The sequence below is a fragment of the Sceloporus undulatus genome, chromosome 7 (genome assembly GCF_019175285.1).
Source record: "Sceloporus undulatus isolate JIND9_A2432 ecotype Alabama chromosome 7, SceUnd_v1.1, whole genome shotgun sequence".
Lineage (NCBI taxonomy): Eukaryota > Metazoa > Chordata > Lepidosauria > Squamata > Phrynosomatidae > Sceloporus > Sceloporus undulatus.
The window spans coordinates 38,900,292-38,926,997 of record NC_056528.1 but is presented as its reverse complement, the minus strand read 5'-3'; the positions used below and the strand labels follow the sequence as shown (position 1 = coordinate 38,926,997).

Genomic DNA, 26,706 nt, shown 5'->3' with positions numbered 1-26,706 from the left:
AGGATTTATTTATATGCCGCCCAACCACTGTACTAAGTGGTTCACAATGTGTAAGCTAGTTGCCCCCAACAAGCTGGGTATTCATTTTAGTGACTTCAGAAGATGCCAAGCTCAATCGATCCAGAGCCCCTAACTGGTGTTGAACTTACAACCTTGTGGTTAGTGAGTGGCTTCAGAACAGACATTTAACCACTGCATGACCAAGGTACATGTCAATAATTTCTGCAACATAGGCAAGTCCGTGGCTAGCCAAGTGTATGTACCAGATCTTGGAACATAACATGTTTTAATGAAATCTGTTGCCCCATCAAGAATTTATTCAATATTTTACTCATTCTGAGAGGGGATACAGTAACACATTACCCTGCAACTGCATTGCTGTGATATTGCCCATTACTGGAGCTGTTGGCTGCTAGTAAGAGGTACTTACATCTTCTTAACTATATGAGGGGTAGGAAGTGTAATCTATTTTTTTACCTTCCATCAAGGATCCTGTCCTACTCAGATGAGCACAGAATGCTCCTTCTCCTTGTTTCCATTCGCTCTGGTTCAAAATAATATTCAGAGTGATGCAATACAGCAGGAAACAGGGCAGCTTCTTCACTTATCTGAGCAGCCCAGGACCTTGTTGAATGGTAAACATTGCAACCTCATATAATTAATAGAATAAGACATTTTTTTAAAAAAAAAAGTCTCCTTTGACTAGACAACATCCCGTCTCAAATAATGCCTAATGGGGTAAATGTATTAGTCCCCTGGCAAGTAATTTCTGGCAAGATATTGGCTGGAATCTGTTAGCATTACAGGCAGACCTAACATCATATTATGCTTGCTTGCATCCCTTAATAATCATTGCAGGAGGAGATATCTACAGCCTCCTTCACAGATCTCCAGCCATCGCAAAGTGTGCAGGAGTGAAAGAGTGTGATGACTAGGCAGTCCAGATGCATTTCTACAGCTAGATGCACAAAGAAAACATCCTATTGGATTTCAAAAGAAGCACATGAGCTTCTGGAGGTTGCCTTTTTCTTTATCCATCCAGCTGTAGAAACATAGTGGGATGCTACCTGGCCTCCCCGCCCTTCCCCATCTGTTAAATGGCATGGAAGAACTGATAGCAGAGAGGTGGGTTCACAGTGCAGGTAGGGTGACCACATGTCCTCCTTTTTCAGGACCTGTCCTCCATTTCAACCTTCTGTCCAGGAGGAATTCCAAAATGTCCTCCATTTTGAGCATGACTAAGCAGCATGAATTTATATTTATATTAGTGTTTTTTAGCTTTTCTGTTGCAATGTCCTATATTTTTCTTGCATGTCCTATATCTTGCAGCGCCTTGTCCTCCTTTGAGGTGAGGCTATTGGGTTCCCAGATAGTACGAGGAGAAGGGAAGGAGGAGAAGTTCTGTCTGACAAAGCTTTACAATCTGTCAATCCACGTAGGATTTCAACCCTTCTTATACTACTTGAAGAAAGGGACAAGATATTGGCCTTGTGAACTGGAAAAGTAACTCATTGTGCATATCCCCATTACCTGCAATGTTACTTCCAAGCTCTAGTGGATACCAAAGAGAATCATCCTCCACATAGTCAAAAGCAGCTTCTTCTTAATGATTCTTGTACATGAGATATGAAAGCAGCTTTCAGGAGCTAGGTCCTAGCTAGCATGTACGAAAGCCATTCAAAATGTAGAGAGATCTCATTTTGAAAACTCACCACAAAGGAGGATCTCAAAATAATCATTCTCCACCACACACACACTTGGGAGTTTATACATTTGAACAGTTCACACACTAGCTTGCAGTCAGTGTGGAGGGCCAGATTCTGAAAGATGCTGTGAGGCTTTTATTCTGATTGAAATGAATATGGCTTGACAGTTTTCAGCACAGGGGAACAGGGGATTGAGCACACAAATGCTAATATAAAATGCCAGGAATGCATACCACAGCATGATTTAATTTTGGAATATGATTTCTACACTGTCACAAAATATGAATTTTTGCCACCTCAGTGTGAATCAAGTATGTATTCTTCTCCTGTTTTCCTTGCTCTGTCTCTTATTAAAATTAGAAGAATATTCCGTTTTAGAGCTGCAATGTGGGATCAGTTGTTATTTAATTATTTAAATAAAAGTGGCCTGATTAGTTGAATACTAGATGTTTAAAATTATTAAACTCTTGTTTTTCCACACAAAGGCTGCAATCCTCTTAGTGTCATACACATGCGTACATCCCTCAACACATGTAGACTGTAGTTGCAGAAAATGGGGCCGCCCGACAAAACGGGTCAGCCCGGTTGCCACGGGGAAGAGCCGCGGCGCTTTCACAGCCTGGGCCGATCCCAGCAGCCCATGCGTTGGGCTGCCAGGCCCATATTAGGCCATGAGGCACCCGGGTCGGCGCCATTTGCTGCGCGGCTCGCTGGGGGAAGGACAGGAGCAGGAGACAAGAAGCACCGCTGCTGCTGCTGCTGCTGCCTCTGCCACCACTACCTCCTCCCTCGCGGAGGTCCGCCCTCCCTACTTTCGGGCGTGCAAGTGCCATGGTGCAACTCGCCAGGCGGCCCACTCAGTGCTCCTCTCCCTCCCTTGGGTAGCAGTGCCTCCTCCATTGGGGCCAAACGAGCAACTCTTGTGCTGCGGCCTGGGAGTGAAGGGCGGCAGCATCAGCATGCCTTGGCTGGGGCCACAGGTTCCTCCTTCTCACTCCCTGTAGCAGCCAAAGGTGGTTCGTGGCTGTGGTGCTTGGGGAACATCCTAACCAGCGGTTTGCTGGGATAAATCCTAGCGTGGCCATTCTATAGATTGAAGTTGGCTTTCTTTGGCACTATGCCACCAAAGACCAAGAAAGGCCAGGAACTGGTCGGACTTGGCCCCTTGAAGAAGCAAAAGAGGCCGTCCAATACGGCGACTCAAGAGGCCTCACAGCCAAAAGTGAAAAGCAGCCAATTTTGTCCACTTTCTGCACAGCTTAATGTTGGGTTAATGCTCAATTAGCCCAACATCATCTGAAAACTCGCAGATTTAAATCCCATTTATCAACGGGATTTGGCTGCTTCTCTTCCATGTGATAAGGTCCAGAAAGAAGTTTCAATCCTGTTTGTCACATGAAACCTGTTTGAAGACAGCTACAGGGTATGTGCCATCTTTAAAAGAGACATTCATCTTCACTTACATAGAGGAGTGAATGCCTCTTTAAAATGATGGTTGCAATACAAGCACATTGATAAAAGAAGCATCTCTCTTCATACTGATTACAATGATTACTATTTAGCCTTCATCCAACAATTGCACACTTCAGATTCCCACAGAGGGAATCCTTCTAAAAGAATGCTTGCTCCAACGCATGCACCACCTTTTAAAAATGGATTTAAAAATACAAAACCATGATTTTCTTCATATGTAAATGCATGCAAATTTGTTGCTTTATAAACTAAAATTCAAATAATTATTTGACAAAGATTTCTTTAACTGGTGCTGCTTCTCATGAATCCACTGAATATTTCAGCTTTTTGTTTTAATATTCTTTCAAAGACATCTTTAAAGTGTATGGGGACCTCTCTTTCATGATAGATGGTTGCTAACATGGGGGAGAATGCAGAATGATAATACTGTTTTGTAATTGAATGGTACTTTTGCTGATCTTATGACATGTTCCTTAGAGACAGACATTAGCTTCATGGTTTAAGGATTCAGGCTGGTGGATAATGTGTGCCCACACATCCACTTTGGCTTAATAGCATATAATATGGATAACTTTCCAAATGTAAAACACGCTCCACTGATGGTCTGTGCTGATCTCATAAATAGTTTCGAAGTCAATGATTCAGCCATAAAATAACCTTTAATTGTCCATTAGCTCTAAAATGCTTTTACACTGCATTTCTATAAACTCAGCAATTGTTTTTTTATGACCTTCTAAAAATGCACATACTGTGATGCAATTTCCTGTTGAATCCATGGCCTTATACCTTCCCTCTTTATGAAAACAATCAAAGGCACTGCCTTAATAAGCCTGATCCATCTCATCTGGGTTGAATTGCCTTTTCACACACTATCAGCACACACACGTTTTGAAGAGCCTTTTTCACAAGACTAATCAAGGGTTGCTTTAAACAATTTACTAACTATAATTGGAAAGAATAAAATGTACTTTCTCAGGATAAGGAAAGAGGAATGTTGTTAAACTAAGCAGATGAGATTGTTGCTATTCAGACTGTGTCTTTTTTTTTTTCTCTTTCTTTTTTTGGCAAATGAGTTCACAACTAGTTATTGCTGTTAACTGCTGTCAAGTCAGTTCCAACTTATGGTGGCCCAATGAATGAGAGATCTCCAAGTCACATTATCATCAACAGCACTGCTCAAGTTATCTGAAACTGAGAGGTTTATCATACGGCACTTGGAGAACGGGAATGGAACGAGAGGGAAACATAGAATCATAAAATTGGAAGAGACCACAAGGGCCACCCAGTCCAACCCCCTGCCATGCAGGAACTCTCAGTCAAAGCATCCCTGACAGATGGCCATCCAGCCTCTGTTTAAGGACCTCCAAGGAAGGAGACTCCATCACTCTTGGAGGAAGTGTATTCCACTGTCAAAAATGTGTGTTATCAGTTCTAATCCGTACTGCGTTCAATGACCTTGGACGAGTCCATTCTTGCTACACCCAAAAAAAAAAAAAGATCTAGGAAGCAGCTAAAAAGTAAACACTCAAAATAAAAGAACTACACCAAAAGGTTGTGGGTTTTTTTAAAAACAATTCCATATTCCACTCCCCAAGCAAACAAACAAAAAGGGGAAAGACCTGCTTAGGGTTTTTAAGGCATTCAAGATATTCATCCTTGCTTTTCTAGGGTTCCTTTGAGAAAGAGCTTCTGGTATCGAAATGTGTTGGGAATTTTAAAAAGGAGTTATGTTATGAATACAGTGCTGCAGCTTGTTATGCGTTGTCCCGGATTAACCTTCCTCTTGGTGTTGCTGTGAGAATAAGAAGGTGAAAACCCATGCATACAAGTCTGTTCTGCTTGGAAGAAAGATGGGTTATAAACAGTACTACAGACTGAAAACTGGAGATCATCCAGTATATTTAATGGTTATACCAAAGAGGACATTTGAGCATGTCTTCCTTGTCATGACACCAGGTAACAAACATTCCTCTGTACGAACATGAATGGTACAGGAGCCTTCTCAAGTTTTCTCTCTGGCAATCTGATCTTATCAATCCAATAAATAAAATGAGATGTATATATTACACTTCTATTTTTATATGAGGGTTTACAACTGGTGATGGTTTTTTATCAGGACTGGCTCTAGAATTGGGGGGGGGGGGCTGGACAAGGTTACCTCTAATGCCCCCTCTTACTTCAATGTTTCCTGTTGCACTTATTTGGCAACCACAGAAGTGCTCCAAGAGTTGCCACGTGTTCACATTTTAATTTCCCACAATGCCCTGGAGACCCTGATATCACTATTGGAAATTCAGGCTCCAGCCATTTTCCTGGCTGGAACACTGAGGGACCAGCAGCTATTCTAGGATGACTTGGAAATGATATTTAACCTGATATTAGGGCTTATTAGGTCAAGGTAATATTAGGTCAGAATTACACCCCCATAATGAATGAACAGGATGCTGTTGCTGTAATCCTATGGGAAACATATAATGGGGTTTTCTTGGCAAAAAGAAAGCTCCCATCTTTTGGAGAAGCCAACAAGTCACTTTTTTGAAGTCTGCAAATTAATGGCTGGTTCCATTCATCCAATGAGAAGTCTGCTCTATTGTTAGTTCTTCTTGCCTATCATGCAGGCTTGCTTGGGATCAACTGTGCATGCATGCACAGCTGGCAAAGTGAACTGAGATGGGGGAAAGGCCTCAAGGCAACTGAGAGACTTCAAGCAGCGCATGTACAGAGGCATGTGTCCTAAGCAAGCCCCAGTCATTTCTTCATGTTCCCTAAATGGATTCTGCTTTCCAACCAATTCTGGTTTCTGACACTACTGCAGATCCTAACCTGCTGGATAAGCTTCTTGTATTTCTGTTAACACAATCTTTAATTGCATTAGCTCTTTTTGCTGTCAGGTCAGACAGGAAATAGGGACCGTCCTTGGTAAGCAGAATGTGCTGGAATATAACATGAGTGAAAGTCCAGGCATCTGCTGCAGGGAGGCTCTGTCCTCCAATGTATCATTGCATCAAACAATTTAGATGGAACTGTGAACACATACAGCATAGCTAAATTCCACTCTTGTGTGTTTCTGGCATCAAAGGTAAGCTAGAAAGCTTGTTATGGACTTGTTAACGATTTCTCTTAATGCCACTGCATTTCACAGAATTGTGTATAACCTTTACTTAAAGGCCACATCTATGCTTCTGACACGGCTATCGTTGCTCCCATGGGTACTGGCTACAGCCAGTTTTTGCTATCTATAATGAGATACAATAATATATAATTTAGGTTGCTTTCAAAATGCTGCCTCTACTGACTGTAATGCGATTAAGTGGCAAACCTGATTCATAGTGCAGGGGCTTTCAAGCAGAAAAAAAAAGCCCACAAGGACAAAAAAAAGTCTAGCATTAGGCACAAGAGAACCAGAGAAAAGAAGGAAGAGGCTTCTTGAATATTAAAATATGCCCAAATAATGATGAAGTTGTCTTCCATGCCCAGCAAAGCTGAAAAGGTGTGAGCTTCCATGGGCCATCCTACCCAATTCTTACTGTTCTGCTCAAGCCCCCTGGCCATTCTTCTTTTAAGGAGGACAGACTGGTATATGTCACAGAGCCTATTCTGGGTCCCTTCAACTAGCCTGCAGCTTCAGGTGCAGCACAGAATGTGCTCATTGCCACTGTTGATGTAAGATTCAATTGCCAACCCAGTTAACTTGTTAACATTTGAATGGAAAAGGGCATCATCTTGTCTTTTGCTTCAGGTCAATCATACCCTGTTCCCACACACCCTGAAAGTTGCCTTCCCTCAAAAGCTGAAAGAAGATAAAGTCCTACCCTCCTATTTAGGGTAAACTTCCAGCTTTCCTCTCATAACTAACAGGAAACAAGTTACTGAGTAGATGGAAGAAATTAGCTTGGCTAAAACCAGTTACTTCAGAGAATGCTGCAGATAGATAATATGACATGGCACACTTCTATGCAGCCTTTCAACCAAAATGATGCTCAAAGACAGGTCACAAAGGCTAATACAAATGGAACATTGAAAAAACAAAATGTACAAAAGTTTAAGACGGCAGCATCTCAATAGCATCTTTCAAACAAAAATACAAAAACTAGACACATCATTTCACCTAATGAAAAGCAAAAAACCACCACAACCCCACATTTCAAGGATAATCTCCATCCTGCTCCAGAAAGTTGCTACCTTTTAGGCAGCTGTCCAACAGAGTTCTCTTCCAAGTTGGTCCTAAGCAAAAAGAAGGAAGTAAGCAAGGAAGGAAGGGGAAAATAGTGGGGCTAAAGGAAGTTGAAAGCAGACAGAGAGCAAAACAATGAAGAGAGTTTATGGGAGAAAAGTTACATTGGGCCTTTTTTCCCCTTATAGACCTCAGTTGCTTTTCCTTCATGTTATTGTTGTTGTCTGTTAGCCACCATTATGTTTTCCACATTTGTTGGCATATTTTAGTTAACACTGGAATTGATTCTGTCTGTGTGGACTATTGCAATTCAATTGGAATATTGTCTGTTCCTGGTGATTTATTCTTCCCAATTTCTCTTGGTGCAGCTTCCACTTTGCTTTCTAGAATCTGGGGTTTATCTTCATATGGTTCTTCATTCCATGTGTCATTCATTTTATCATCTCTTTTATATAGCTCTTCTGTATGTTGCTTCCACCATCTTTTTATTTCTTCTTCATCATGTAGTATGTTGTTCTGATTGTAGAGCATCCCAGCTGTTGGTTTGAACTTTCCTTTGAGTTCTCAGAACGTGTGGAAAGATCTCTCATTCTTCCTTATCTGTTGTTGTCGTCTCTTTCTCTGCATCAGTTATTATTATAGTAGTTCTCGTAATGGCTGTGCAGACTGGTGGGAAAGGCCAGCCTGGGGGCAGAATTGAGGCATGGCATCTGCCCCCAGACTGGAGTGACTCTGTGTGCTGCAGCACACAGCGTGCAGCATCATGGCACTCCTCTAGCACTGGGTCTGGACACATCTCCAAAGTGGCACCATAAAGCCGTGACACCAGCAGCTACATCGCCCTTTCCAGAACAAAAAAAGAAGTCACTTTTGGGAGCTCCTTTTTGCACTGCAGAAAGGTCAGATCAGGACCGTGGCATGCAGTTTGTGCAGCCCCAATCTGACGAAGATGGAGGTGGCTGCCTGCGCGGCCCTTCAGTTTTTAATCACTAGTCATTAAACAGCTGTATTCATAGTTCTGATTTTATTCCTATCTCCTTTTATTTTTGCTTCTCATCTTTCCTTTACTGCTTGTAGCATTCTATCTGTTATCCATTGTTTCTTATCTTTCTTTTTGGCCATTGATAGAGTTTTCCTGCATTCTTCCTTGACTATGTCCCTGGCTTCTGACCATAGTTCTTCTGGTTTCCAGTTGACTGTTTCCTTATAAACTACTGACAGCAGGAGTTGCCTAGACTTGAAGTTTGTGTCTCTCTGCTGTCCTACATTTTATTGTCTAGCTGATTTTGTGTGGCTGAATTTTGCAACCTGTCATGACCATCTACGGGTAGTGCATTTACACTGTAGAAATAATGCAGTTTGACAGAGCAGGACGGAGCCATGGCAGTTAAAGTTGTGTCAAACTGCATTGTTTCTACAGTGCAGATTCACCCATGAACACATCTTGAGAGCAACCACCATCTTTATAAAGGAGTTTCTTACACAAATCTAATAATGCCTTTCTGGAGTGCTCTCATAACAACAATAATATTGTCCCCAAATAGCAATAGCAATTTCCCAATTATCGGCCTGACTCCTGCACTTCCTCTTGCATTGTCTTCCTTCTTGTTTCACTCTATTTTTATTTCATAAAGTCAAATTTATCTGGCTGGAAACAAGACCAGAAGTTAAATAATTTTATTATAAGTACTAAACCTTACGAGCAATGGGTAGTGGGAATATGCATAGGGGTCTCTTTCTCACTGACAGTTTTGCTCACAAAAGTGTGGGGCAACTTTAACCTTCCAGGTGTTTCCCCCTAACTTCATTATAGCCTTTTTCTATGCTGTTAGTACGCACTCCTATTCTTATAGGTAACATTGTGATAAAGAAGTCACTTAATGATACTGAAAGTGGAGAGACCTAATCTAATCCTACCTTGGCTCTCCAACAATCTTTTTGAAAGGCAAGGCATGTGCACCTCACCTTGTCAATCTTACACCCTTCCGCTGCAGCCTCGGAGGCAGCTTAATGATTTTCTCTACAGCCGACCCTGACCTTATTTGGGTGACATTGATTGGAAGTCATTGTGCGAGCTTGAAATAAGCTTACGCTGCTATTAGTTAGTGGCCCAGTTCAATGTCATCTGCATAGAAAGTGCCGATGTGACTTGAAATTTAAATGTCTAAATTTGCAGACAGCAAATGTCTCACAATGGTCTACCAGCGAGATTCTTGAGTTCCAGGGAACAACCCAAAATATTTCACTATCAAAGGTGAAGGACAAAACAGTAGTTCCCCTGATACAGAAGCCAGTTAGTTTGGCGATTCATTTTTACTTGAATAGTGGAAACAGGAGAGTGTCCTGCAATATATCCAGGGCATCAGGTTAATTTGGACAAGCCCAGGACAATTTCTCAGGCAGAGGAGAAAAAGCTGTGGAATCCAGGGACAGCTGTCAATGTAGTTTATAGAATACTGCAGACTCCTCTAACTGAGGAGTCAGGAGGCTGCCAGTGCGATTCCTCAGAATCTTCACCCCAAGGCAATCGCCTGACTCTGTCTCATAGGAAAGAGCAGGTGGGCCTTCTTGGGACACAATTCTTCACTAAAACAAGGTGTCCATTCCCAGCACTGTTTGTTTGGGTGTTGTTAGGATCAGGAAGCTGCAGAGGGAGAAATAGACTCTATCAACTGCACTGTTTGTTTGGGTGTTGTTAGGATCAGGAAGCTGCAGAGGGAGAAACAGACTCTATCAACTGCAGGCTGCAGGTGCTAGGACCTGTGGAGCAAAGACAGGTCAAGGAGTCTTTGAGGTGTTCTTCAAGGTTAGAAGCCAAGAGGAGAGCTAATAGGTTTCAACTGAAAGAAGCAGAGGCCTTTTAAAAGACCTCCAGCTGCAGAGATTCTTTGCAGCCAACAACCTGTCTTGCAGCAGTGTTGTTCCTGTATCCCTTGCTCTTTGATTCAAGACTGGTTTTCTGACCTCTGGACTTGCCTTGTGACTACATTCTTGCCTCTGCTCTTTGCTGTGACTGATATTGTGTGACCTTTGGACTGGACTCTGGATTATTCCTTTGTACACTCCCCTGCTGTGTTGCCATCGGTAGAGGTAAGCAGGACACTGGCAACATGCTGTCAGTTTGTTTGACTCCGGTCCTCAGCAACTCAACCATCCCCCTACAGCAGGAGTTGTCTGAGTCCTCCATCCCTTCCAGGACCCTCAGCAATTGGATCCATTCAGATGCAGTATCTCCTTGTCAGCTTTATTCTATTCCCTTTCAACACCTTTGATTTTCCTTAGTCCTTGTGAGAGAGTGTGGTTGAGTGTTGTGTATGATTGTTGTGTATGATTGTTGATATCTCCTTTTAAAAATTAAATTCATTACTTGTTTGAAAACCTGCCTCTGGAATTCTTAGTCTCTGGACTTGGTATACATAGGGATATGGTCCTAAGGCTAAGTAACCCAGCTGCTAGGCATTACTACCTTTGAGCTAATTCATAATTCCCCAAAGCTTACATTGGTACTTGAGTGTCCTTTTTGGACAGGTTTACAACCCAGAGTTACAGTCCAAAAACATGCTTTGATAAAACTGTATGCACAGTTTCCCACAACTAGTTGTTACCACACCATCAAATTGAATTATACTACCATATGTGTGTGGCCTCACCATGATCTAGGATCATAAAGTTGATCCTTTGATCTACACAAGTTGCTCTCCCTTGCAGGAAAAGGACAAAGGAGAATCAACATCAGCGTATTCTCCTCTAAAGTGTCACTAGATGTGTTCGTTTTATTTGTGTTAAATTTGGTGTATAGTGATTGATTGATAATATATTTGACATGACATGGCAAGGACAAATTAGTGGAAATCTCAGTCCTCCTCTAATCTTGCATGGGTAGAACCTATCTTCCATTTTCACTTTGCCTACATTTTTAGGTGTACCATCCTAATTCATACATGCCAGATTAATAAATGGATCAGAACATAGCAATACTTCAGATTTTCTATTTCTCCAAATGTTGTGTTTAGTTCTTGGCTCAAAAATGCATACAGGATACATATTTTAAGGGAGATTGCACAGAAAAGTGCATATCCCCCTATTTCTGGGATGATACAAAGACTGGATGTATTTACGACTGGAAATATGTAAAAAGGATACAGACTGTTGATTCATACAGCTCGAATTATAACATGTTTGGGTCAAAGTCTCAGATGAAGAGACTTCCCAGGTGTTTTTGGACTGCAGCTCCCATCATCCTTCATCACTGGTTAGGCACACTTAAGTTGATGGAAGTTGCACTCCAGTAAACACTCCATCTGGAGGGACACACCTTCCCTACTCCACCACAGGAGAGAGAAATAAAATAAGTTGGACAATTCAATTGTTGTAATGCCAAACATGTTTCCCAGGCATTTTGGAGACAAGGACACAATGTGATAATGAAAACATAATAATTTAAGAGGACATGAAAAACACAACACCTAGTCAATCCTGACATCCACAGTTCTTTGACAGAAAGAGGTTCTGACTCAAGAATATTCACACTTGATGAGTCTATAGTTCATCTATGTGTCATTCTGCAAAGTTCCTGAAAAATAATATACATTTGTCATCATGATCCCAAAAGGAATGTAGTTGATGAAACGTCTTACATAATGACACTTGATCATTAGGTACTGGAATTTTAAACATGTCCTTCACTTCCTAGCCACCCTGACCCTGGACGTTGCAGTAAAACAACAACAGCAGTTTTTAATACATCATATGACATTAAATCAGAATATCACGCAATAACATGAAACCACAGATAGACTGTTTGCATTTTATGACATTTGACCCCACTGTTTTAATGCTTCCCATTCATGAGTGTGTATGATAAAACTTTATTCCTCTAATGAAGCAAATCCAATACATAAAATTGGAACTTTTGAATGGGTGCTATAGCTCTTGGCTGACCTTTAAAAAATCTCAACATTTCTGAACTGTCAGCTCCATGATGATGTTTTGCAACATCTTCTGGATTCAGTAATAACATTGGGATACATTCCCTGTAATTTCAGATTATAATTAAACTCCTCAAAATTTAGGGGAAAAAAACATAACTGGATGCTTTTTAGGTCCGACTAAACATTCACCTTGTATAGGCTTCCCCTGCCTTTTGATGACTCGCTTTCTGATGCCTGACTTCTTTGACATTTACAAGACATGTTCCATTAATTCTACTCTTTCAGCAGTTTTTCCTGTTTGTGAGGCTTCCTTGGGACCAAATATGCACATAATCCCAAAGCCTGCCTACAGAGAGTGTGTACTCCTCCTTGAATTAATGGAACTTTTTTTTGGTGATTTCAAAGAGTGGGAACGTCGTCAGTTCTTCTTCCTAAGGAGGCTCATTTTGGTGCACTTGCATACATGTGCATGCTACTTACAAAGCAAGTTGAGAAGAGGGAAAAGACACCAATTCAGCTATTGAGGCTCACTTGCAACTGAGTGCTGCTTGACGCCTTTGTTCCCCTCTCTCTATGACTGCCCACCATCTCCTCCTCCAACCTCTGTTCAGTCATTGGTGCTTCTGAAACTGTTGGGTAGTGTTTCTCCTACAGCATTAGCTGTATCATATGTATGCCTATAATACAGTATATAGTAGAATATATATACAGTATACAATAATATACAGAGAGCAGGTCATTAAAGGTAACCCTTTGTTCATTTTACTTTTATGTTTGTGTGTGTGTGTGTGTGTTATTTAGCTTTTATGTGCATTCAAAAGTGATATACAGTGCATCCAAAATGTATTTTCAAGCTAAAATAAACTGGGTTCCAGTTTTCAACCAAGTCCCCACTCTGACAATCCTCTGGTCCCTAATCCATCAGACAAATGAGGGCTTCCTGTACAGAACTCAGAAAGCTACATTTGAAAAATAATCCATTGTGTAATTCCTTGGAGAATTCTCTCCCTCATAACTTGTAATCATAAACACTGCAGAAAAAAAATGTGTTGTGTACCTCATTCCTAATTTGAGGTCTGGATGGGGGGATCATTTAAAAGTAAGAAAGCCAAAAATCTTTTTAAATCCCTACAAAATGTCCTCCTAGCAGATCATTGCTCAAGTAATGAGAGAAAGGTGAATGCAAGCAACTGCTGGAAGAGCATTTGGGGAAATGTTTTAATGTTCCCTGGAGGAGATGAAGGAAAGAAAGCCATCTCCATGGCTGTCAAGGGAAGGCCCGCCATCACCACCCATCCACTCCTGGACAGCTGCCTGACCGGCCAGTGCTAACAAGGTCCACAAAAACAGGCTAGGGCCTCTTGGAAAGGAACTGGCCAGCCAAGCGGAGGGAAAATGGCAACTGCCCATTCTCACACTGCTTCGCCTACCCACAAACAAGTTGACCAGTAAGTCAGGAGGTCCCAAGAAAAAAAAGATACATCATTACCTTCATTACATCAATGAACAGGTACTATCTTAAGATCAAAAATTACATTGCAAGTAATGCCATTATTTGAGATGTTGATTCAATGGATTAAGCTGCTAAACTGTGCTGTGCTTTGTACACTCCCAAAAACTTGTCTCTGGGAAATCCAAGAGCATGAAAAGGTTTGGGTCAATGACATTCTCCTGTTACTGCTCCTCATTCTCTGATATTAAATAACATATTATCCCTGAACCAGCAGGTTCGATGGAGCCATCCAAAGACACCTCTAACACTGGATCACAGGATAATAGATTGGGGCCACACAGTTTCAAGGGATCCCAAGTGATAGCACTGGTGGCTGCAAATTAGGAGAGCAGGGTAAAAAAAACAACAACTCTAGCAGATGCTAGAAGAAACACTTTGTAGCAAAGATGCAGTCACATCTACATTATTCCAAGGATCATTTATATCTCAGAGGGCCCCCATAGGACTCTCCATCTTCTGCCTAGTAAGGAGTGGAGAGTAATGGTGACAGAAGAAACTGGGGAGGAAAGGAATAAGTGAGTAACCTTTCCCATTGTTCCTGAAAACTATTTTTGCAGAGGTTGCCAGATACATTGAAGCTTTCCAAATCAATATGTGTAAGGGGAGGAGGGAATGGGAGAAGAGGGTATGCTATATCAGGAGTCCCTGGCAGTGAACTGGTCAGGGTGAAAGAGTATGCTGTAGAGTATCTTGCCTAGAGACTTTTCAAACCTGGCAGCACCACAGTAGCTATCATGACTGATGGCCAATAACTGACTTATTCTCCACAAAGCAATGGTGCAGTCATAAATTTTGAAATCCAGGCATTCAATGCCATAGCCATGTTAGTCTGGAAAACCAGTACGTAAAGTATGCAGCATTTCTGAGACTACCTAAAGGATAGAAGTTGATAGCCTGAAAAACCCACAAAAATCTACTCATGCTATGTGGCCATGTTCTAGCAGAGTTTCTTTCTGATGTTTTGCCAGCATCTGTGGCTGGCATCTTCAAAGAAAGATGCCAACTACAGATGCTGGAGAAACATCAGGAAAAAACTCTGCTAGAACATGGCCACATAGCCCGAAAAACCCACAAAAAACTATGGATGCCAGCCATGAAAGCCTTCGACTTTACATTGATAGCATGAGCTTTTGTAGACGAGCCTACTTGCCAAATGCATCTAAGGAAGTAGTCTCAAGTCTATAAATGCTTATGCTACCAACTTCTGTCTTTCAGTTAGTCTCAGAGGTGCTGCAAGATTCCTTTGCATTCAGGCCTTCATCATGATAGTCATAATATGCCCCTGGCACAAAAGAATTTTTTTTAAATGCTGAATCATGTCAACAAACCAGTTGTACCCTGTTTTTATCTCCATCAGGAGATTGTCTTTACTGAAACTAATGAATCTTTGAGTTTTATCCCACAGGACAAGTAAATCGCAATTACACCAGGATAATAGTTTCTTCAATTGCACTTATCAGATGATGCAATTCCTCTTCAGTTGTTCTCCATTTTGAAAGCATTTATTTTTATTAACACAAAAATACATTAATGGCTTCCTTTCCTCCTACTGTTCTGCTATGATTTTCAATGCAAACTTTCACTTCAATGCTGATTTTGGGTGGTCAGTGGGTGTTTAATGGGAATGGTTTGGGTGTGGCTTAGATGCCCTGTGATCAGATGAGAGGGAGAAGGAGTGGAAATTTCCATTTGATTGCCTTTCCATTTGCAAAGTAACAGAAATTTGTAAAAAAAAATTCTCTATAGAAAAAACTGGCAAATTATCCCCGTACGTGGCTTTGGCTTCCGAGAAGCCAAAACTGTTTACTGCCTCCCATCTCATAGACCCATTCTGGGGTCTCTCCCTCCCTTCCTCTCTATTTTTCACACACACACACACACACACCTCAAAATGTTAGTGAAAAAGTTTATTTCCAAACTAGCAATGGGATTTATCCTTGTCTGTCTGAAACCCAAATTTGCTTTTGACCCACTTTCTTGCCAAATTAATATGCTTTTAAATCCTTGTTGTGCTCCGTGTGTGATAAGCATTAGTGAGTTTGCTTGCTTTTCCAGGATGCCAACACTTTAACCATTTTGGGGATGGAAGCACATAGGTCACCATGTGAAAAAGTCCTTACAGTTTAAAAAAGCATTTATTTCATTAACCCTCTGCTTCTTTCTGGCTGTTTGTTCTAGCTTCAGATTTAACTAATCACTGGCAGATGAAAACAAGAATTGGAATAGACCAGAAACACAGATCAGTAGCAGACAACTTTCATTTGTTAGTGTTTAGTTTAGTATTTAGCTAAGTCTGGAGCTAGAAATCTGATTTATCCTGATCAGGAAGACTCTCCTCAATGAGAAAAAAACCTTTTTATATGTAAGACTGCTTTTATTTATATTTGGGGGGGAGGATTTGTGTGTGTGTGTGTGTGTGTGTGTGTGTGTGTGCGTGTGTGCGTGCGTGCGTACATGTGTGCCAAGCTAGGAAAAGAGGCAGGGGTAATATGTTGGAGGAGGTATTGAGTGGGCAGTCCCAAATGTTGCATGTGATAAGCTTTTAGCACAAAGGTTGCAATCCTGGGAAGGTTCTCTAAACTGCAATAAGAAAGACAATATAATAATTGCACAGCATTTTAGAAACAACATTATTTTAGCAAGAGGATAGCCTCATGTGATAAAGCCTTTCACTGTCAGTTCAAGATCAAGCTACTCCACAACCCTGAATGACAACAGGAGTGACTCACACAGCAATATACTATTGCTGGGAATTTCTGTTCCTTACTCCCACTCCCATATTCATCTACTGTGAGGATTGTGAGTAAGCTCATACAGGACAAGATAATGTCATCCCCTCTAACCAGAAATCTCAGGACTTTGACCCTGTAAGCAATTATCTTTCTTTTTAAAATGGAAAACCAGAGTTTCAAAACAAGCCCATGTGGCTATCAACTTGTTGATTACATATGTTAAAAGCTAGCCTTTCTCTTGTACATGTTAAATTTGCAAGAATCCTATTTCCACCATTATAACTGCCAAGGCGAAGTGCTATGGGATCTTAGGATTTGTAGTTTGTTGTGGCACCAGAGCTCTCTGACAGAGAAGGCTAACTGTCTCACAAAACTAAAATTCCCAAGATTCCATTCCATTGGGCCATGGCAATTAAAGTGGTGTTAAACTGGGTTATTTCTGCAGTGCAGATGCAGCCTAGGATACACTCTTCCAACATACATACATACATACATACATACATGAGATAAAAATGTTATAATGAAGCGTCCTGATGAACATTTCTCTTCCAGATGAAGTCTTCTCTATCTCAAAAATGAGTATGGGAAGCCACACAAAATCTTTTTTAAAAAAACAACAACATGCATACAAAACCTATTTGAATAGTAGGGTTTCTTTCTTGACCACCAACTGACAGTGGTCTTTATTTTGATCCCAGGTTGAACACCCCTAGTTAGGAAGCTTATAACTATTTTCTTCTCTCTGTATTAAGTATGTTGTAGGGATGGGACACATACTAGTCTACTGTTGACATCCTGTGGCTGCCTGCCAGTTGTGTGGAGGGACCATAAATCTATGACACAGCTCATGTTTTATGTGCAAAAAGTTCTGCGTTTAATGTGTAGCATCTCCAGTGAAAAAGATCAAATAGCAGTTGATAGAGAGGACTTTATCTGATATTCTGGGTAACTGCTTGGAAGGGCTACAGTCAGAGGTGTAGCTATGAGGGACAAAATGAGGAGATTCCCATGCCCCCCAAAATGAGAATTCTGCCTCTCAAATGAAATTTCCCTTCAGTCTCCAAATTTCTGGCATTGCAGGAAGTGGGAAATTGAAAATCATTCATACCATATTCTCATATTGCAGTCCCTTGAGAACTTTTCCTGCCCCTTTCCTTAGGATGCCTAAACTATATTTCCAAATGCTCAGCTCATGTTTTATGCTACTACAATGCTAGAAATTTGAGGACTGAAGGGAAATTGGGGGAGTAGAATTCTTTTGGTGAGCCAATGCCCTCACTTTGCTGCCCCTTTGGTATTTACACTTATGTTTAATGCTCTGTTGTAAACAGCATGTTTTACAGGCAAACACCTCAACTTTAGAATCATAGAATTGTAGAGTTGGAAGAGACCCCAAGGGCCATCCAGTCCAACCCCCTGCCATGCAGGAAATGTAAATCAAAGCATCCCTGACAGATGGACATCCAGCCTCTGCTTAAAAGATCCCCAAAGAAGAAGACTCCACCACATTCTTAGGGAGCATGTTCCACTTTAATCCATACCTAGCTTCTACAGTTTTAGAAGATCAGAAAGCAGGTAATGTCTTGAGACTACTGAACTGGATGGACATAGTAGTGTGACATGGTGCTAGTGTCAGAAAAAAAATACTTATACACTTTCTCCTTCTGGACAAGAAAGGGTGACATGGCAGATTAGGACATCCTGATGTTTAAATGGTCAACAGCCACAATTTTTTTTATGCATTTGGATTTTTGTGTGTGTTAAAAAATTATTCAGAAAAACTTCCATTTTTCTGCAGAAAGATATGTTTTGCCCAACATTTATTGGTTTTTGCACAAAACCACTTTTTTGCACAAGCAGTTTTCTCATTCCAAATGTGAAAAATCATTCTAAAACGTACAAAAACTTTTGGAATCTTACCTAGCTGGAGCAGGGGGACAATTTTTTGAAACTGTCATTCTTGCATGCTACAAGGTTTATCTCCCTATGTGGCATGAGCTAGTTTCCTAATGTTCCCATACTGTTCCATAAAATTTTGAGGTGCTTGGCACATGGTGCTGCCTTCACATTCTGACTTTCTATATCCCTTTTCTACATTCAAGGCAGTTTCTGGATAATGACAACAACTGCATGACTGAATTCCAGACAATTTCCATGGTACTGACCTGTTAAGATATGATTTTTTGGAATGGGATTCTGCTAGCATATCTTTTGTTGTTCAGATCAAGTTAGCTCTTGAACTTACACTCTTGGGCCCACTTCCTTGGAAATTAACCCAACTGGTCTGAATTTACTCTTCAGTAAAAAGGCACAGGACCAGAGTTGTTGTTGCTGTTGTTATTGTTGTTATTCCATGCCTTCAGGTTGTTTTCCACTTATGGCAACCCTAAGCCAAATGGCATTGGGTTTTTTGGCAAGTTTCTTCAGAGGGGGTTTGCTTTTGCTATCCTCTGAGGTTGAGAGAGTGTGAATGGTCTAAGGTCACCCAGAGGGTTTCATAGGTGAGCCAGCATTTGAACCCTGGTCTCCAGAGTTCTAGTCCAGTCCTCAAACCACTACCCCACGCTGGCTCTTTTGTGTAGCCCAGACTACACAAGAATAATTTGTTTACCAAGTTATGTATTCTTTCTGAAACCAACTCAAAATCTGTTTGAATCACTCAGACATCGGTTTTGAGGAGTCACTGCAGAAGTAATAATAGATTGTCCGCCATATTTGCTGCTCAAACAACTTCTCGAACTTACATTTAAATTGTTTGTAGTGTGATTAATATTGCAACAAATACTTTTCCAGCCTGATCAAATGAAAGGTAAAAGGTGTGCTTGATGTGATATGGCTGTTCCCTTTCTTCACAATCTAGCCTTAGATACACTGCTCTGCTTATTTTATCTAGCTTTCTTTTGAAGTGGTGGGGGATCCATTCATGCGAAGAGTGAAATTGAAATATGAGGTTCCAATTAAAAATGATTAAAACATTTTGGAATTAGAGTTCCAGGTGCATCCAATCCATATTGCAGTATCTCATTTGAATTATGACCTTACTGCTTATTTTTTTCCATTATTTACTCAGCTCACAGGAAGGTCCTTGCACCATGATGGTGTAGCTATCCCATTTATTTTCAGTGACATTTACTTCCACATAAACCTGCAACCCTATGCACTGACAAAGAATGCAGCAGGGATTCTGAGTAAGCATCATAAGTTTGGGCTATATGTGTGTTTCAGACTGCAAGCTTATTAGCCTACCTTCAGCATACAGGTGTACTCGAGTCCAATGGGACTTGCTCCCAAGTAAATAAGCAAACCTGCATAGGACTGCAGGCTTAGATTCTTCTTCCAGTTGCAATAAGACAAGCCTTGGGGATGGATCTGAAAATAAGCCTTTGACAATGTTGCTGGTTTTCTCATGTAGTTCAAGGTTAATTATATTTCTCAAGGAGTAAATGGTAGCAACAAGAATGCCAAGAGGCTTTGTCTGTGTATGTTTCTGTGGACACATACAAACGGAACCCAGTGTAGTGTAGTAGTTTGAGCACTGAACTACAATGCTAGAGACCTGGGTTCGAATTCCCACTCAGCCTTGGAAACTGACTGGGTGTCTTTGGTCAAATCACATTCTCTCAGCTGCAGAGGAAGGCAAAGGCAAGCCCCTCTGAAAAAAATATCATTAACATGTTTAAAAGAGCTATGAAAATGTTGAGGGGGAGGGTGGCAAAATCAGGTGAAGTGTGAAAGATTTGATTCCTTTGGGGAATGCATGTCACAAATAGGAAACGCCAGGCACAAAACAGATCCAGATTTTACACCACACGATTAGTGTTAATTTGAGAAGGAAAATTCATCAACATACAATCGAAAGCTCTGGCTTTTTCTGTTCTATTCTTTTTTCTTTTTTCTTTTGCATGTTTCTGACAATCTGAACTGAATATTCTGCAATTCGAAGACATAAGAGGTAGAATATTTTTCATCAAACAACATCAACAACAAGAGAGTATCTTGAGCCAAAAGCTACTTTTATGTCTGGCTACTGTCACAACTCCTTAATCCTATGCTTTACTATAATCTCATACTCTATTGACGTGGATAGAAATACTTCAGATTCTCCTGTTTACAACTGTTTCCCTTGCTTTTTCTCTGTTCTTTCTCAGTGTGAAATTTTAACCCCATGCTTCTTGGAGCACAGATTTGTCATCTCAGACACTGTAAAGGACTATTCAAAGTGATGACAACATAGCATTGATAATGATGTTAATAAATATAAGCCTAGGAATAATATTAAAACAACTCCCAACACCACAACAAAATGATTTTGTTTTGCTTTTCCTTAATGCTTCCATGTAAAACACTCACCTCTCAACTGCCTCCTCGCTGTTCTCTTCTGTGGTTATTTGTGGTTCATGTGTATTTTTGTTGGTCTCTTCTTTATCACAGTTCTCCTTGGTACCAGGTTTTGGCATCTCCTCTGACACCTGAAGATGCTCGATGAAGTCTTCTTGCCAGGTCTGGATGGGACGGTGGGACACCGGGGTCGGTCCAGGCACTGGCGCCAAGATGTTGTGATGGATGGGGCTATTGTTTTTCTTCAGCCCATTTCTGTCCCGTGAGTGGCTTTTCAGCCTGCCCTGAACGGGCGTCCCTCTATGCTCATATCCTTCCTGCTGGATGCAACCTCCGGTGCCAGTGGAACTCTGCGAGGGATGGCTGAACCACCTCCAGCGAAGCCTCAAGATCTGTTTCACATCAAATTCCTTCTTTCCAGAGACTGACATCTTTGCAAAATATGTGAGGAAAGGGGGAAGAAAAAACAGCAACAATCACAAAACAAAAATCCAGTTGTTCTAGAAGCCAAATGAACCCTGCTATCCCCGATGCTTTTCAGTGTCTTCCCTTCATCCACAAAAAAGGCATGTGCTCCCTCCTAGTAGTCTGTTTCTTCTCCTTTCACTGTGTACCTGAAACCCTTCAGTTAAGATCTTCCTAATTGTAGAGGTGGGAGCCCATCCTGACAAAATGATGAGGTCAGATCTTAAACAAGTAAATCAGCTTAGCTCAGGCAAGCATCTGCTATTACACTCCCCAGCTGCTAGCCTGAAATACACAGGCACACTCACAGGCACACACAGAGCAGTAGAGAGCTGCACTCTCCAATATATAACCTAGCCAGTTATCATCCTCGGGGATCTTACCCTGCAACTTCAGCTGCATATTAAGAAAAGATAGTCTTCATAGTTTCTTCCTCCCATCCCCAAGCTGACCAGGAATTCACCTGGCTCATAAAGGCCACCTCTTTGTATCTGATGGGCTCTGCTCCTGGGTGGACTTACCTGGAAGTAAGTCCCTGCCATAGGATGTGGCTGCCTGGATCCAACCTGAAGCCTTTGTGCTCCAAAGCAATCCCCTTACCGATTACCAATGTTTGTTTTTCCTGTCAATGGGGACACAGATAGGAAACAAGGTTTTAGAGAGAGGGCTGAAAAGGAAAGGGCTTTTTAATGTTTGATTCCATACAGACCCATTTCCTCCTCCCCTCTCTTTCCAGCCCCCCCCCCCCCCAGCAATTCAATTTTTCCTCAAGGATCTTTCGTGGATTCTGGAAACCTCTTTGTAAAATATGAGCTAGCTGGAAATAGGTGTCCGTAAGCATCACATCATTTCACCTTAAATAACAGAGACAGCCTTTAAAATATGTGGTAGGGTTTTGCCTAAAGTCTCTTTCTCTTTTTCTCCCTCCCTCCCTTGCTCTCTCTTTTACCCCATCCATCCCTGCCCCCCCTTCCCCAGTTTCTATGAGTACCATTTTGCAAAATTTACTTTCGCTACATGAAGGGATGTGAGAGAAGCCCGCAACAATCAAATGATGCCCTTCCTAAAGGAGCATATCTACAGAAAACACAACACAGTTTTCTGGCTAAGTGCCTGTGTAAATATCCTCATGCCATCCGGCACATTTCTCTCTCATACACACACACACCACATAAAGCAAGGGTGACAAATCTTTTTTCTTCCCTATAAAAACTGCTTTCCCTCAAGCAAGAACCTGAGACTAGGCTATCTGAAGGACTGATTCTCCCTTTATGAGTCTGATTTGGCTCAATTGCCAGAATCTGGGGTGTAGAAAAATGTAGCATGCAGCTCAGATGTACTCTTGGACATAGCTTTTGCCACCCCTTAGGGTAAAAATTGCCCCCTACATCATACCAAAAGAACCTCAAATGCACAAACATATGCAAAGAAACCCTTCCCAAACTTCTGGATACCTTCCATTGCCCCTCCTAAATGGTGACCTGAAGTTCCATGGCATCACTTCTAGCTGACATTTTAGAAGGGAAACCAAGGGAAAAGAAGGTTTTTTGGTATGTTTTGTACCCTTTGTGGCATCAGGGAAAAACTGGGGCCCACACACAGTTGCACCCCAGTTGCTGCTCCCAACTACCTACAGTCAACAGCTGAAACATCAGCACTTAAGCAAATCCCATTGATTCAGTGAATCTACCCTTGTTGGGACCTGCAACTGGATTTAGGTCTAAGACTTGAAGAGAGCCTCTTTTCTCCGTCCCATTCCCATTAGATGCACCATCGGTGGGGACTCAAGAGAAGGCTTTATCAGTGGTTGCTTCTAGTCCCTGGAACCCACTGCTCAAGGTAAGCTAGGCTGATTTTAGGTGAGAGTTTAGTGCTTGCTTAACAGTCTTTTAATGGCACTGACTGAACTGCCAAGGGTTAAATGGTAGCTGAGCTTTACCTTCTCTGTTTCTTTGAGAACTCTGCCCCTTTCTAATTCAGAGGTCTATGCCAATTCTATAGAGCAAGGAACAGTGATTTCAGTGTATATTTGTATGCACACACACACCAACACAATACTTTGAGGGGAAAATGGGTTGTGAAATATCTCAGGGTGCATCTGCACTGTAGAAATAATGAGGTTTGGCATTATTTTAAATGATATAGCTCCATACTGTGGAATCCTGGGATTGGTAGTTTTACAAGGTCTTCGGCCTTCTCTGCCAAAGTGTTCTGGTGCCTCACAAAACTACAAATCACAGAATTCTGTAGGATGGAGCTGTTAAAGTGGTGTCAAGCTGCATTATTTCTACAGAGTGCATGCACCTAAACGTCTCCCAATGTGTTTCACTGATTCATTTTGTTCATTTATCAGCATGTTAATTTGAAAGTAAGTGCCAATGAATTAGACTTTGCATAAATATGTATAGATTTGCATTGTTGATCTTGAACCACTTCCCCCTAAAATCTGTAAATACAGCATTTAAAATCTTTATATTTGTTTCCAAATATGACAATGTTCTGTTTTTCCAAGACAGTTTTACTTATTTTAACATCTTGCTGAAAAACATGACAAACTGTGAGCAAAACAGCTTCAAACTATAATTTCAAGCTTGCCCAAACACCTTCCATGTATATCACATAACTAATATTTTCTTCATGTCAGGCATGGTATGTTTTTACAAAATAAAACAACAGGAAAAAAAGAACATGGGACTTCTAAGATTATACACTGTACTGAGTTCTAGCTGTTGTGATATCCATAATTCCCTGTATTATTATTTCTTTCCAGCCCCATTTTTAGTCGGTTTTTGATAATGTGCATTTGTCAGCAGATTTTTCTTTTAAAATCATCTACAACAAACTGGAGAAACCACAGTTTAGCAAACTTAAATTGATCCTGATGGGACACTAACAGCATATTACCTGAATCTGGCTTAAGTATGAGGTTGTGCGGAGGTGTTCCTGTTTTGTAGCATGCTCAGCATGCTTTTCGTCAACTCAGCACTGTTTTGGACTGATGAAAAGTATGTCATCTGGGTATTAACAATGTATTTGCAAAAATGAACTGTGACTAAAGAGTCTGCCTATTTAGGGGTGTCCCTTCAGTGTATGACATCTATTTGTTCAGTCCTAGAGGGTGCTCAGAGGAAAAAATCAGGTTGCCTTGCAGAGGGTGAGGGCGACTATGGGGCGAAGCAGACCACCCTTTTGCACTGGCTTGGGGGGCAGTGTCAGAGCATAGCATTTAGACACTGCACTCTTTGAAGCTGCCCCCAAGCTGACGTCATACCACCTGCCTGACCACACAGTGGGCAGCTTTGCGGTGCTCCGGCAACACAGCATTTATATGCTGCCTGCCACCGGAATACCGCAAAGCCGCAGCAGCAACAGAAAAAACCAGCTTTTTGCCAACTTAAAAGGGAGTGGCATTTTGCTGCTTCTTTTTGTGCCAGCAAAAAGCTGGGTTGAGGGCATGGAGTGCAGTTGCTGCAGCCCCAACCATCTGTTTCAGCCCTATGTTTTCTGTATTAGACTAAAGTTGCTATGTTACCTGGGGCCTGTTACAGACAGGCCAAAATAAAGCTGCTTCGAGTCACTTTAGAGGAATGGTATTTCAATGATGCATGTGTCCTAAAAGTCCAAAAGCTGCACCAAAGCTGCATTCCAGTCCTTAGAACTGGAGTGTGCCTTTGGTGCGGCTTTTAGACTCTTAGGACGCATGCATCATTGAAATAGCATACTTCCAAAGTGACTCGAAGCAGCTTTATTTTGGCCTGTCTGTAACAGGCCTGGGTTTCAGTCAGAATCTAGAAATGCCACCCAGTGCCCAGTTGAACCATAATCTGGCCCACACTCCAAGATTATTAATTTAAAGTAAGTTTCTACCCCTTATACAAGCTAGTAGCATGACTAGGGTTCATGTGCCCAGAAAAGGTTCCGGGGGGCACTGCTCCTCTCTCTCTGCCCTCCTGCTTCCTCAACTTGCCTGACCCCAGCTTACTGCCCAGCCAGACCTGAAAAGGGCTGGCAAGGAGTCATTTGGGCAGCCAGACAAGCAAAGCAACAGGAGGGGATGGAAGGGAGTTGGGGCTTCTTGTTCAGACATCTCACTGCTTTGGCCCATTGCCTGAGAGAACAAAAGAGGTGGAGAAGTGGAATGGGCATGCACCTGCCACTCTTCTGCAGCCCACAACAGTATCTGTGCCAGATCCAGAATGGAAGGCACTACACCTATACACAGCAGCCACTGATGGATGGGGTGCTGTGCTGTGGTCTTCCAACAGCCCCATATTTCTAATGTGGCTGCTTGCCTAGCAACCATGCCAGACCAGGAATGAAAGGCACCACACAACACCCCACCAGCAACTGCTCTTAGGTGGGAGTGGGCAGACTTTTGATGGCGCTACCAATTCTTGATGGCGCATTCTGGTCTATGCCAGTGATGGGTGGCAGTGCTGCAGCCTTCTGACAGCCCATTCCATAGCATAGCAATAGCAGCTTCATACTGCACTGAGCAGTCTCCAAGCCATTTACAAACTGTAAGCATTACCACCTCAAGCTGGGAACTCATTTTAGCAACCTCATAAGGATGTAAGGCTGAGTCGACCCTGAGCCTCTTGCTGGGATTGAACTCACAGCCTTGTGGTTGTGAGTGAGTGGCTGTAGTGCTGGCATTTAACCACTGTATCACTAGGGTTCCTTTACCTGGCATTCCAGACCGGGCATGGCGCTGGATGAGTGAAAAGGGCAAGGACAACCATTTTTTACTTGCCCAATACATGCGACCAGTCCCATCAGGTGAGCACATCACAGATGTACATCCCCGCAAGGTTTCAAGGTGAAGTCCACATACCTTGCATCCCCTTAATGATGCATCTGGTACAAGCCAAGATATGAGGGAGAAATGTAGATACTCTTCTAACCAAACTGTTTTTTCCAGAAATAATTCCACCTCTGTACTATTCCATCTAACCACTATACCACAGTGGCTATCAAATATGTAATATATAAACATGGTGAGAACTTGCGTCAAAGCTGATTAGATATCTAAACTAGTTAAAGTGTATCTGGCCCTGCCCGGGTCCAAACCTAATACAGTATTGTAAAAAGTGTCCATGAAGCCTCCTGTTCTCCTAATCCACCCTTTTTAACCTCTCCCTCTTTTGACCAGCAGTAACTCAAGAGCCCTCTCTCTTTTTCCTACTCCCGATTTAACCTCATGTGTCTTAAGAGCAGTGCCTTAGTGCCCTCCCTTTCTTGCAGCATCAGAAATCTAACAGCAGTGCCTCAGAGAGCCCTCTCCTGTGTTTAGTTGTTAAAAAGTACTAACATGTTTATGGTAGCACTCTCTCTTTTTCTTCTAGGAAGCCAGTTTGGATTACTGCCATTGCAA

General features: G+C 41.8%; 1 protein-coding gene across 1 annotated transcript in view; it reads right to left on the bottom strand.

Moving 5' to 3' along the window:
* Positions 1 to 21,879, bottom strand: part of KLHL4 (kelch like family member 4) — a 55,787-nt gene extending 33,908 nt beyond the window's left edge. The window contains exons 1-2 of the mRNA XM_042480446.1: positions 21,854 to 21,879; positions 20,880 to 21,298 (exon numbers count right to left, since the gene is read on the bottom strand). Of these exons, the coding sequence (XP_042336380.1) occupies positions 20,880 to 21,298; positions 21,854 to 21,874 (440 nt within the window). The 5' untranslated portion in view covers positions 21,875 to 21,879. The remainder of the gene's footprint in view (positions 1 to 20,879; positions 21,299 to 21,853) is intronic.
* Between the last annotated feature and the right edge of the window lie 4,827 nt (positions 21,880 to 26,706).